This window comes from Rissa tridactyla, chromosome 8, assembly GCF_028500815.1.
Source record: "Rissa tridactyla isolate bRisTri1 chromosome 8, bRisTri1.patW.cur.20221130, whole genome shotgun sequence".
Classification (NCBI taxonomy): Eukaryota; Metazoa; Chordata; class Aves; order Charadriiformes; family Laridae; genus Rissa; species Rissa tridactyla.
In genome coordinates this window covers 48,189,956-48,204,513 of record NC_071473.1, presented here as the reverse complement: position 1 = coordinate 48,204,513, position 14,558 = coordinate 48,189,956, and the positions used below count along the sequence as shown (strand labels likewise).

The window sequence follows — 14,558 nt, the reverse complement described above, 5'->3', positions numbered from 1 at the left end:
ATATCTGTGCTCTCTCCTAAAAGGGTTCTCCTACTGCTACTCTCCCTGGAATGTTTTGAGGCGTCAATTTTATTGTCCTTCTCCTTAAAAAACTATATGAAGCCAAATGGAAGACTTTTTTAAACTTCCAACAAGCGTGACCAGTCTATACATGGTGATGGACAAGAGATCTGCCTTTGCAGTAATTACCTTGAGTGGCTTTTTGCAAGTCCTTTTGCCTATTTCTGATTCTGTTTCACTTTCCACCTCGTGCACCTTTCAGCTGTGAGACCTTCTGAGTAGTGACTTGCATGTGTGTGGGTATACTGCCTAGAAAAAATGGAATAACCTTATTTAGTTTTGCTTTACTGTATTATTTATTTGATAATCTGTCTAGCTCATTATTGGTGCCAAGAGTCCTACATACCCGTCTTTCAATATCTCATCTTGTGCACATGAAAGCCATCCAATTCAAGCTATTGTACTCAAATAAAGGTGACTTCCGTGCAGAAAAAGAAATAATTCAGAAAAGCTAGTGCCTTTTGAGTTTTTGCCCAATCAGAAGGGTTCATGAATTGTGAGTATGGGTAATCAGGTGCTCAGGCTACAAACCAGCATTTTCAGTTTTGGAGCTGATAAAAAGGTGATATCCATTGCCATGGGAAGGTGGCTGCGACACAGCAATTTGTATATCTGATGTACAGCAACCCTGTTTGGGAGCAGGCAGATGCAGTATTTAGGGAAAACTCTCTGCGAGCAGCCTGGCATCTAAATAGTTCTTGCCACTGAAACACTTCAGTAAATTGGCCTGTGTTCAAAATATTTGTAAAAGTTGAGGTTTGCTATCCATGGCACCAGGCTGAGCTGCCTGGGAGGTAATCTTTTGCTCAGCGTTGAGGTTTTTATAATTTCCAACATAAAGATTAAACTTTCTCGTGCAAGAGTCTGTCTCGAAACAGGACTCTCTTCTTGATCTTAGAGTGAAGATGACTTAATTCTAGAGAAATGCTCGTGCTGCTAGATTGTTTTGAAATGAAAGGCGGAGCTTCTACTTGTCCTAGCCTTTACTTTGCAAAAAAAATTCTCAAAAAAGCCAAAGGGGAGGGTGATTTCTCACACACATGTTCAGCAAAAAACAACATTCCAGCAACTGTCTGGGGAGTAGGATGAAATGTGCTCTGATGTCGAACCCCTTCTGCTGCTAGCTCATTTTTGAGAGACGCTTTGACACTATAATATAGGGTTGCAAATTGGAATTGCAACACCCTGCTATTGGGCCAACTGATGAAGCAGCACAATAACTGCTTGCTTGATCTTACCACTCTGTCTTTAATGTGTATGTAAAAGATATCGGGAGCCTTTCCAGGCATCTGTCAGGGTATTTGATGCTGTTAGACGGGGAACTTCAATCTGTGTGTGGTTAATGTGCCTGTGTGTGTGTTTTACCAGGATTTTATATAGTGTGGTAACTACAGGGCAAAGTTTCAGGTTTTATAACAGTTGAGGTTTGTTTGTTATTAAAAGCTTATAAAAATACTAATTAAACTGGTGGATTATTACAGAGAATACAGTTCTTACGCTCTTGTCACAGGAGTTTTGTAGGTAATTGGTCTTGACCTGTATGTCGTCTTTAATATTTCATTTGCTCCAGAGTATTATTGCTCACTTCCTTTAAGACGATAGCTAGGCTTTTTATGCAGCTAAACTTCTGTTTAACCTTGCTATGAGAATGTGACAGTAGGCTAGTTCAGACAGGTTAACATTCATTTGGTAACCAGCCTGCTTAATCAGCCTGCTTCAACCTGCAGCAAATTAAATCTTTGTGAGTTCTAGCAGACAAGTGATAAAGTCATTCTGAATTATGTATAAAAATAAATGGGGTATTTTCGGTGCTCATGGTAGTAAATGAAATTTAAGGCTTATGATTTATTCTTCGGGTTTTGTTAAGGATGATTGAAATTTGTTTTACCTTAATGTTTTTATAGCCTAATTAGGAAGATGCTATATTTCTGAAATATATAATGTCTCTCATTCTGTGCCTTGCAAAAATAGTAGTCATCATTTTTATGGAATCTAGAAAATCTTTTTCTGTCCTCAGTGTTTCTTCTGAAGGAACCATTAGAAACAATATTTTGAACATACAGAACTATCTTTCTCCACGTCACTAGGAATTGTACACCATCAAATATTTTGTCAGGTCCAGGTTCTGCAAGAATTGGATTTGTTGCCAAAGTGAATTAGCTGTCTTCATTTAAGACCTGTTCGCATCGTAAATTTACCCCATGTGTCATCCTGGTAGGGCTTGGGTGCTTCTGAAGATTTGGCTTGTGGTCACCAACCTCACTTGACCAGGACTGATGCACTTCCCAGAAGAGGGCAGAAGGCCAGGTGTACACTTACGCCGTATAAAGAAATGTGTGAAGGGTGCTTGAAATGGCAAGGATAGCACAGATGGTTCTTTCTGATCATAGAAGAGTGGACAATTCACATTTTTAGTCCTATTGATCAGTACACTTTTAAATGCAATGTAGGATCAGATCTTCAAATGTTATTGTTGTGTGTTTGCAGGCATCTAATAATTTTTCCTTTCAAATGATGCTAGCTTTTTTACCATTTGCTGTCTCATTAATTTTGAAAAGTTGAGATTTAGGCATACAGCAGTAGCCACAAGTGCTGTTTCTGTTGACACTGGTAGATGAATATCTATCCTGTCGAAGCTGACTGCAGTTTTGCCAGCATTGTGGGGTTTGTGTGTGTCCTTGTCCCTATGAGAAACGTGGCATGTGCCTTTGCTGTTAATGACAACTAACGTGGAGATTAAATGTATTTTTAAGTAGCCACTGTGATTGTGTTTATAACAGTTTATAACGCTTGGTGATAAACTGTTCTTTCAAGATAGCTAATGTTTGGTGGGGTTTTTTTTCAAGATAACTTAACTGTTTTTAGTTAGTTGTATCAGTACCTATCATCTTCACTTAAACATTTGCTTATTGATTAGGAAGGAAAAAATTACATTTCCTTCATAAAGGCATACCACTATAAAAGTTATCACGTACCAATAATGGTTTAAAATTCAGTACTGATTCACGAGAAAATAACAATTCAAGACAGTTTTGAGTTTCCAATTCCATTTAGTTTGTTTTGATGCTGTGTGTATACATACCTGTACAACTCAGTTTTTGTTTCTTTGAATACTTTTACATAAGCAATCGTTTTAGTTTTCCAGGCTTCTTTCTTTATGTTTGTATAATTAATTTGGTCTTCTGCAGTGCAGTCATCAGTCTGAATCTCAAAGCACCCTTAAAAAAAAAAAAATCCTTGATTGAGACTGTGGCTTTAATAAATGATCATTGCTTTGTTTGTAGATGACTCTAGCTGTTTCGGGACTGACTTTTCCTTGCCATCGACTTACAGTTGGAAGAAGGTCTTCACCCGTACAAACGAGGGAACAATCAGAGGAGGTAAGAACATCATCTTTATTTTACCAGTATACTCTAGGAAGAAGCAGGGAAAGCTCATTTTGCCATAGTCACTGTCCCTTCTGTTGCCAAATACATTGGTAGAATTGCATCTTAAAAGAATCAGTTTACAATTCCTGTAGTGCGCAGTTGTGACAAAGTAAGGAACCGGGTAAATGGTCATTGAAGAGAAAGAGGAAAGACAAAGTAAGCAAGCCACAAGTTACTGAGCACTGAAAAATACTCCAAATTAAACAGAAGTCTGAAACATACATTTTTAGTGTTAGCAGAAGAAGATGTTTGCAGACTGTATAAACTCACGTTTTGTTGTTTCTATCAACAGTTTGGGTTAAAATTTCAAATGCATTTACCCTTCCTCAAAATCAATTTAATGTAAGCAGTTTCCCATTTTCCACACACTTTTCTTAACATTTTATTTAGAGAACTGTAGCACATAAGGTTTATCTTGTTGCGCAAAAAGGATGTGTTGCAATCTGTTCAGCTCATTTGAGTTGGCAAGACATAGCTGTGAGGTATGGTCAGGATGCAAACCTGGATATATGCTGTTGCGCAGTTTCTGAAAGTGAGAGGGTGGTCAGACAATGCCGTTCTAGCTATGCCTGAACCACTTAGCAGGTTAAACAGATTGTTTTCTTCTGGGATCTACCAATATAACTACGTATCCTTCCTTCTTTACTTCATTCTTTCAAAATGATCTGACTGAGTATGTTCACCTTTGTAGAACTTTCTTGTTGACTAGTTCATTCCGTAAATGTTCTTCACATGAAGTTCTTTATTTGTAGCTGTTGCGGGGAGACATGCAGCATATTTGGAGCTCTTCACTCCTCTCGTGGTCACTTGCACGCTAGAGCTGGAATCTCACATAATACGCTGCTTTGCACCTTCAGGGATTCACGTAGATTTTCTCTAGTGCGCTATCACCATAACTTCTAGATCAAGTGGAGCTTGAATAGTCATTCATGAAAAGCATTCAATTTAGAGGGAAGTTAACACTGAATAGTTAAAACCAATTTTTTTCTGAGCTGCTTTATGTTTCAGAGGATGTGAAATCCAAAAGATCCGCTGGTGGGAGTTGAAGGCACAGATGGCACCTTTACTACTTGCACAGAAATGTTGGGTTTTGTCCTTTATATTGGTATGCTAAATAAATCAGCCTGTCATTCAACATGCAGTAGTCTGGTGTGCCAAGTTAGGACTACGGGGGCTAAATTTGTAGGTCAGACATTGCAAAAGACAGATAGGTACCTTTCCAAGGACTGTTCCCCACCATGCAAGTATTGCTAAAGTAGGTTGTATCTGAAAGTCTAAAATTATTGATAGGTTGTGTGACTTTTCTCGCTCTTCCTTAGGCAGTTAAACCAGCTGTAGTACCGTTAGATGGAAAATAGCATTAACTTCGCATAAAATTTGCTCAACTACGTGCACACAGAGCCAGTTCCTTAGTTGTTTAATAATGCATTTTGTCACATAATATTGCTCTGCCAACCAGACTTCTGTTAAAGAATAGGTCCTATTTATAAAAAGCAGTCTGATAATGCTGTATGAAATAGTAAAATAAAATGCAGTATATAGAGTGTTTTTACAGAAATGTGTATTTTTCACTATGTATGTGTTTGGTATTTCACACGACGTCTGTAATAGAGGCTTATGGTCGGTTTTGGTTTTTGTTTTTAAATAGCAATGCACTGATGTTCATATGGTTAGCGACAGTGATGGAGATGACTTTGAAGATGCTACAGAGTTTGGAGTTGATGATGGAGAAATGTTTGGAGTAGCATCATCTGCCTTGAGGAAATCGCCAATGAGTAAGAGTTGACAGTTAATTTACACTGAAGTGGTGATTGTACAGCAGTAGTGAGGGCAGAGAGGTATGATGGCTCTGCGTAAAAAGAAGCAGGAGTATCTTTTGATAGGAATGTTATAATTGTTTGAGTGTCGTGTCTGATGTATCAAAAGAAAATACTGCAAACACAATTGGCAACTATGAAAGCGTCTTCCCATGGGGAACGTTTTTTAACCTTGTGTTTTTAGCTTATAGTTGAAGAATAATAATTAAACTGAGAGAAATTATGATCTCTAACCAAATGTTCCTGTAGATAACTAGATTTCCCCTTCCCTGTTTTGAAAATTCTACAGATTTTTAGCTTCAGCATCTTGTGGTGATTAATATTTTTTAGTCATTTACATTAAACAAGTTTCTCAGTGATTATTTGCCCTTGAATTATGAAAAGGATTGAGCAAGAGCAGTCAGCTACCTCCTATATGCAATTCTATATACTCTGTATTTACTTTAGGCTTGCATTAGTGTTATTACCTTACAAGTTTTTTGACAGCAAATATATGTAATAATAGGGAAGACTTTTTAATAGTATGTATAGGAAGTTTAAAAAAAGAAAAAGAAAAGTAACGAGCAATATAGTGGGTCAAGCCTTCCAAGCCAGTCCTTTCATTTTAATGTATTAAAGTAAGTCCAGAGTGTTAACTGAACAAGTGATATATCGCATTACACTGGACCTGAGGATTTTACTGTTTGGAAATCCTGAATATATTCATGAGAGCGTCTGGAAATTTCATGTCTTTCCAAAGGTTCATAGTTGATGGTCTTTCATGAAATTTGTATGGTCTCTTGGTAACCACTTCAGTAAGCTGTCAACATAAAAAATCCATGAAGCAAAGTGAGTTCACATATTAAAATCTGTTTCCGTAAGGTTGCATTTAATTTATATTTTTCATTTTTTTTAAGTGCCAGAAAATGCTGAAAATGAAGGAGATGCCTTATTACAATTTACAGCTGAGTTTTCTTCAAGGTAAGCTTAGCCTATTAACTGTGCAATTCTTGTTACAAGCTAAATAAAAATTAGTAAATAATGAAAATAAAAATAAACCAAATGTACATATTTTGTTGTGGGATCATAGCATGTTTAGGCATCATCTAATTTATTTTAAGCTTAACTTTGTTAGAACTGCTTCTGAAATAAAATTATTTCTCAGTCCAAATTAGAGTGACAGATTCTTGCCTTATTTAATTTGCCACTAATTAATATCATTACTTAATTATGTAAGGGTCCAGAAGGATGATAAAGACTCTGATTATGTATAGCAATTTTAATTTGATATACAGGAACATAAAAGCTGAAGCTGATTAATATTGAAAAATAGATTCAGAGTTGCAGTAAGAGTTTTCACAATAATAAAGGGTTTGGATAAATACCTACTTTTAAAAAATATAGCAATACTGCTTTTTCTAACTTTATACCACCAAATCATACGTTGTTAAACAGTTGCCGCATTTCATCAAATAGGTAGAAGCTGCGAACTACCATACTGCAAAGTAATGTAAAGTTTATGACTTCTGTTTTCCCTGCTCTGTGTTGAAATGCTCATTTATATATATGAGATGCATTAATGTGTAATGCGAGAATAGCCTTCAATTAACCTTTAAGAATATAATAGAGAGAGGAAATAAGTTATGATTGAAAAATTATATAGAACTTAAGTTGTCTATGTATGTAAGCAGAAAGTTTTACCACAAATTTGTAAGGTAGCAGTTAGTTACTTTGAGCTTTTGAATGTTGGGGGACAGATGGGATGTAGTACTTCATCTTTCCAAAAATTTAGCCAATGCCTTACATTTACATAATATATGAAAAGGTAGAATATTGAAATTACTTATTTTTGTAATTTTTTATTAATTGGAAATTTTATCTCAAATAGATACGGTGACTGCCATCCTGTTTATTTTATTGGATCATTAGAGGCTGCTTTTCAAGAAGCCTTCTATGGGAAAGCTAGAGATGTAAGTTTGCATTAAAGTTACTTTATTTAATATGGGGGGGGGGGAAACGGAAGCCATTGTAAATGTTTCATCTTTATTTTAAAAAAGGTAAACTACGTTTTGGAGTCATCTTCGTTTTATTGTTTGTGAAGAGTTATACTCATTTAGTTGACGGACTAAAATACCTTGGTCGTTGTTGAAATTACAGTGAAAACCCCATGCTTTCTAATCTTTCAGGCTGTATTTTTATTGGAGTCCTTCAGAGCTACTCTTTTTCTTTTTTGCCCCCCGCCTCCCTTTTCTTCCTGAAAGAACAGTGTCCTAGCAGCAGATAACACTGGCTCCGAGTCTTATGGTTGAGAAATTCAATGTTGCATGTTGGCAACTCCTTTGAAGGATTGCTAATGAAATTGTAAATTTAAATTGAAAGATCTCTGAAATACAGTGCGCTTTTTTTTTTTTAATTTGTACAGCCTTTATCTGCCAAGTAAATTCCAGTACTAAGTATTTGGTTATTTAGTTTTTCTGGACATCCCACCAGACATCTCAAGTTTCTGTTATTCCATGCACAGTTTTTAAATCAGTATTTTAATAAAATTAGAATGGGGATAGTTTATTTAAGTTTTGGTGACTTGAATTCACTAAGGAGAAACCCAAACCCCTTGCATAATTAAGCATAGATAAAGCTGAGACACAAACAAGAAAATCATGCTGTTTAAATTTGCTTTTTGTTGCCTTGATAGATATTTAACTTTAAAATGAAGAATGTTTTGGCTTCATGCAGTTATTCGTATTGGAAGGAACAGCCATGTTATGTTAGGGGCTGTTCTGGTAAGTGCAGTGTTATGAACCTACACTGTAGAGCTTACGTTAACACATACTTAACATGTTGTATGCACATTTGAAGTTTAGTGACTATTTCCATATCTTTGTGCAGATTTCAGAGCGTAAATGGATACGTGATAATTCAGAGTATTCATTTGTAATAGCTCATTAAAGTAGACCTTAATGCATGATTAAAAGAAATCATATTAATTCAACAAGAAAAGGGCTTGAGTTAGGAAGTTCACTTTGTGTCATTTTGTCAGAAAGGGTTGAAGGTGTATCGGTATAACAATGGACAAGAACCAATTAGGAGCTTTCATAAATATTTTTTATACCTATAAATCTGATATGAATGCAGTGCAGTTACTTAGTTCTTTAATACTCGAAACACTTCTTATACTACTTACGTAGCACATCTGAAATTCATGCCACCTTACGTTTCTAGTATTTTGCAGTGTATTCAGACCAGATCCTCCTCAGGATAAAGTTACATATTTAGGAAAGTGTTATTTTTGTGATTTTTCTTTTTTTTTTTTTCAAATATGGCCTTAATTTTTGAAAGCTCTTCCCCCCAGCTACTCTTTGGAATGACATTATTTTTATTGTAACATTCTGACTTTAAACAAAGGTATGAGAATGTGTAAATACCATTTATTTTTACTGCCTTTTTCCTGTTACAAACAAATTTTTCAGTACTGCTTCCTGGAATTCATAACTGAGGAAAGGGATATATTATTTTATATTTTTATAATTGCATTTCATAAAATAATTCAATATGCATATCAGTATAAGAAAAAAAGCTTAGGAGAAATAGCAACCTGTGTGTCTTGTCTGCTAATTAATACTATGGAGGGCACTTAATTTTACCAGGGCAACAGATGAGCTTCAGGCACCAGCATTCTTCACTTGAAGTGAGAAATTGAGTTCCAAGAGTAAATAAAAACAAGATTGAAGGTTTAAATCCTCTGCTAGGCTTTTTGAACTTATATACTCATTAAATGTTTATTGGAGTGGTGGGATTACGAAGGATTTGGGTAGCTTCATCAACTGGTATATACTTAATCACTAAGTAAAACACTACATTTGATAGAGTGTTTCTCACGATGCCACACTCAATCCATCTTAATGAAAACCGCTTCAAACTGATTTAATTTGAGAGCACTTGGCAGCTTGAGTGCTCAGAGATCTTAGCCTTTTCTTGACAAATTCTCAACGCTGTCCAGAGCAGAAGGTGCTCTCTACAGCTCAGGTCTAGCGAGACAGCCATCAGCTATGTTTTTAATCTATATTGTGGATACTTTTTCTCTCAAAAAAAAAAAAAAACCCAAAACCCACTATATATGAACTTGAAGCCTTTTTTCCGAAATATTTTAATTTGGGCTATTTTAAGAAAATTAACATGTCAGAACATGTGTTTTAAACACAGATTGTGGCTTAAAATTCTTTTTAAGAAAATAGATATTGTTCTGTTAAATCTTAATGTCTTTTATGTGTTAGAAAGGATGGTAATTCATAGTTGTTTAAGAAAATGTTACTTGGAAAAGAAATACCTTCCTAAAAAAGTTTACATGTTTGTTACCTATGCTTTGTTTAGCTTTTATTATCATAGCTTTTCATTTCGAGTCTTTAGATACTTAAGATTAACATCCATGACGGGTATCTTTTTTCCTTTAGAGCAGCTGCTACCACGATACTGCCAGTTTCATGTAGGAGAGATGGAACTAGGTCAAATGGAGCTCCACTTCAAAACCTGCATATCTCCTTAGCACAAAAGTACAATAGCCAAGATACAGAGCTTTGCCTTTTACAACCAGTGTCCTTGGTCCTTGGCAATGAAATCCCCGGTTACCTCCTGCAGCCTGATAGTTAAGGGCATTCTGTGTCCATTTCCAAGGCTTATTGGATATATAACACGAGAAAATATTTTCGTTATTACTATTTTTTTTAATTGTGTCAGGAAGAGAAAGAGAGAAAGAGGGTTTATTAAATGAACAAATAAGTCGTTCTTTTGTGAAAGTCTTCCTCTACTTATTGTGCCCATTGGAAAGAAGCATTTCTCTTGTTACACTAGTTTCTGCAGAACAAGCTTACTCTTGCTCGAGTAGCTACAGAAATAGCTAGAGCTGGTGCCACGGGAGAAATCTTATAAAGGACAGTCTTAAACGAGGTGTTTGGGGGAGGTTTCTCTGTGACTGAAAGCAGTTTGTGGGTGCCTTGTATTTTGAAATATCAGGGGATTTGTCCTAACTTAGGGCAGTATTGCTGTTAATCCGGGATCTTAATAGCTATATTGAATCTCACTGAGCTATTTACTTGAATAATACTGAAGTATTTTCTTTTATTGGAGCTTGTTTGGCTTTTCATTTTTATAGGTGGTGGCTACTCTTTTATTATGAGGAAGAATAAAGACATCCACTTTACCTTTTCAGGAGCTGTTATCTTTATATACCTCTGTCAGATCACCTCCTGCTCCTCTCTCAACCTTTCTGTTCACTGACTTTTAATAAATATGTGAAACATCTCTCTTAGCACAGATGGGTATTGTCACCTCAATATATATTCCTGCATACTGAATATGAACCATGTTTTTCTTCTCCTTGAATTCTGTCTTTTAGGTTCAATTTAGTGGCAGCACCATTCCTCCTACATATGGGTACTTTATTTCCAGAATATCTAGAAGAAAGTATGCTCCTTCCATGATTTGGCGTGTTTAAATAAAAGCTGCTTTTTTTTTTTTTTCCTGGTGGTAGCAGAATATTCCTTCATACAGGGCTTTTTGTAGTATCATTTTTTTTTTCTGTGTAACTCAGAAAAACATCCCTTATTATTTCAGCTCATTAAGTTCAAGCTGAACTTAATACAGAAAAAAGACTCACAGAGATAATTATTTCTGTTAGAGCACATGATAGAAACAGCATTGGCTGCTCTCCAGTCGTCTTGTCTCAGAAGAGAAATTTGAAGTCTGGTCTTTTAGATGCTACCTTGAGTAGAGAAGAGAGGTTGTTCTGAATCCCAGTTCCAGGATGGCTTTTTGGTTTATTCTTTCATCTTTTTTCCCCCCTTTTATTCCCTAAATACCGTGGAGTGATGTCAAGCAGCACAGTTTCACCACCAGCTTTTACTTTGACTCCAGGCACGTTTCACATCAAGTCAAATCGCTACTGCTGCATTTTATAAGGGGCTTGATTGTATTGCGTGTGCTAGCTGTACTTTGCAAATGCATCTGTAGTTGAGCAGTCTGAGGGTCCTACATGGAGAAATGGCTGCTTTACGGATTCGCATTAAGCGTAAATAAGCTGAAGACCACTCTACACAGTCTGCAGGTATAGCACTATAACGCTAGGTTCCTGGGAAGAGCAAAGCAGCTACACTACGGTAGATGTCAGTACATAAGTTCCAGTTAAGTCCCATGTTAGTCGCCTTCATTTTCTTTCCAGTCTTGCCTGATGTGTGTGTTAACAGTTCTGTCCTTTCGTTCTAAAATTAATTCTGAACTTGTGGATAATTATTGTTCAGAATTTTTTGCTGCAACATAGCAGCTTAGTAGTCTCTCTGTGCCTGCAGAGCCTTCATCTTTCATATCTGAAGGGTTAGACCTGGGTATGGGTCTCTTCAGCCTTCTCTGTACTTAATATTAAATAATGAAAGTTTATTGAAATTGTCTGACACACTCTAAATTTCCTCTTCTTTCAAAGCCTATGATTTGTGGATCTTATTTGGGTTTGGTTTTAATTACTGTATATTTTTTGCATTCTGTAAGATTGGTACAAGTTCAATTGATGGAAATAGAGATACAACAGGATCAAACATAGGATCAAATATTTGGAAGATGAACGTAGACTAAATCAAACTTAAAACAGCCTTTACCTGGGAGAGTGGTTAGCCATTTGAACAGCTTACCATGGTTCATCATCCATCGCTGATGGTTTGATGAGACTAAATGTTTTACTGAAAGTTTAAAATAGGAGTTAGTTTAGGGATATCTTATGCCATGTATAATATAAAAGACTAGATCAAAAGATTACAGGGATCATCTCACTCCTACTTTAGGAACCTGTGCGGTACGGTTTAGTTCAGATCCTCTTCTACAAGGCTAGAGGCTGCTTAATGCCCCTTGTCTTTGGTGTCTGGCTCTTTTCTTTTGACTAGTGCAGGGGAATTTAATAATGTTTATCTTCAGCAGGTTTTGTTCTGTGTAATACACAGAAAAGGCTTGCGATGAATCTCCATCTGCCCTATATCCTGCTGTGATCCTTTTTCAAAATGGAGTAAATTCAAAGGTACATCGCCATGCTGTTAGAGGTTTGCTTTCTGCTTAGGGAGACAAGGATTGTGCGTGATGGAAGAAGCCGTGTCCAAAACAGCTGATCATATGATCTCCAAGATCACCTTAGACAGGTGGATCAGATTGTACACTTCAAAGGCTTAAAGATGTGCAAATACATCCCTTTGTTCATTTGAATTAGCTCTCACTACATAAAACCTGGAGGAAAAATTAATGATCTTGATTTTTTAGCCCACCAGCTGGAAAAAACATTCATTCCTCTAGCTGTTAGATAGTGAACATTTTTGTCTCAATTATTACTTGGACTTGTAAACCTGAGATTCAAAAATAACCATTCAGCTCTGTGGTTTTGCTGACCCTTATGTCTGTATTGCTGTTCTCATTCTAGTCGATATTCTTCTGAGGTACTGGATTCACATTATTTGGAACTGGCTGAGAAGCTTGGATATCCCATTACTCAGGGATTATCAATTTGGTTTCCCAACCTTATGAAGATCTGTGTTTCTTTCTGCCTCAGTGCCAACTTTTCCTTCATTTCTTCTAATTCTGTACAAAGTGCATTAATTTTGCTGAAGTTCCAAAATGCAAAAATGTCCAGATGGATGGCATAGTGTGCGTGTCTGATGTGTGGGATTGTACATGCATGTTGGATCTCTTGGCCACGTGCATCAGTGTGTGTGGCAGGAGGCTGCCATACTTTGGATCATGGGGCGGAGAGGTTTCATGGTGCCGGGCTACAGCTGGGGGTCTGTGCCTCTCGGGGGGCTGCCCTGCAGTGTCCATCTACAGCCCGCGTTTCCTTCCAGGGTGTCCTGTGCCAGGCATATTCCATCAACAGGGCAAAATCAGGCAGGAGAGGGCTGCAGGGCTTCCTTGCAAACACGTTGTGGTGTAATCCTTGGGAGCAGGGGCAAGACCAACAGCACCTCGTGCAGTCTGAATGCAGCAGAGATTACAGAAAAAAATGCTTGAAGTCTGGATTTTTGAAGGCATTTAGATAACCAAAATGCTGAAAACAGTGAGCGTCTCTTTCTCGTGGCCCTTTTCCCTCTGAAATAAAATGAAACCTGGAGCTTAAAGTTAAACCTTTTAGGACTTTAAGTCCTATTGACATTGATGAGACTTACACTCCCAAGTATGTCTGTAAATCCAGGCCTCTTCTGGAAATCCCAGCGTGTGACTGCCTGGTCTTCAGCATTCGCGTACTCTGAAAAATACATCTCTTGATGGCTTAAGTTCCTGAGGTACTAAGACCTTTGGAAGTCCATCAACTATTCAGTACTTAGAACCCTTTCAGTATCCAATACCTTCACAGGGACAAGTAAAACTTCTTCCCCATAGGACTTTTTTTTCTTCTTCTTTTTTTTTTTTTTATTTTACGCTCAGTGTATAACCCCCGTGTCATTATATTTTTGAGAAATCTAACACAGAACAGACTAGTGCTCCATTAGTAGGCTTCTTTTATGGAAGTCAAGACTGTTCAACATCTTAGCAAGCCTATTTTATTAGTATTCACTGAAAAATTCCCAGTATTAGTCACCATCAAAGCCTAGAATTTACTCTTGTTTTTTTCAAAGGCTTGAATTAAAAACAATAACAACAACCTGCTTATAAATATAGACTATCATGGGTTAGTAAAAAAAAAAAAAAAGACAACAAACAAACCACACAACAACAACAACAACAACAACAACAAAAAATTCTAAGCCTTTTGCAATAATGCATTTTTCCAAGGAAAAAATATCCCTGGCTTCCACTAAGATTTTTTCAAAATCATGTTTCAGCACTTCAGTTCCTCCTGTTACCTCTTTTCATTTGTCCTAGCAGTATTCCTATGTCTGACCTTAACATTTTGGATGAATTATCAGACAGAAGACGGTCTTTTATATATGATGGAGTTTCATCTTTGCATGGTGAGATTTGTTGACGCAACAAAAATTACGTTCACTTGTAAAGTAGCTCAGTGTAAACATCTATTGTGTATGTGCCTGTTCTGTTTACTAAAATTTGGGCCTAAATCTTTAAGCCTAAAACTGTACATATTTTGAAACATTCCCTTGTACGGAATCTCATATTTAACAGTTTCATGGGGTTGTTTCTTTGGAAGTAAAAGTGTTTCTCAAGAGCCTTTTTTTCCACCCGCTCCCAGTGAAAAGAGGAGAGCAAAGCCATCCGCTTACCACAAAGCAGTGCCACCACAAAGGAAAGATTAAGG

General features: G+C 36.7%; 1 protein-coding gene across 1 annotated transcript in view; it reads left to right on the top strand.

Moving 5' to 3' along the window:
• FAF1 (Fas associated factor 1) overlaps nt 1-14,558 on the top strand; it is a 171,206-nt gene that overhangs the window by 108,008 nt on the left and 48,640 nt on the right. The window contains exons 9-12 of the mRNA XM_054212624.1: nt 3,345-3,440; nt 5,137-5,263; nt 6,202-6,265; nt 7,173-7,254. Of these exons, the coding sequence (XP_054068599.1) occupies nt 3,345-3,440; nt 5,137-5,263; nt 6,202-6,265; nt 7,173-7,254 (369 nt within the window). The remainder of the gene's footprint in view (nt 1-3,344; nt 3,441-5,136; nt 5,264-6,201; nt 6,266-7,172; nt 7,255-14,558) is intronic.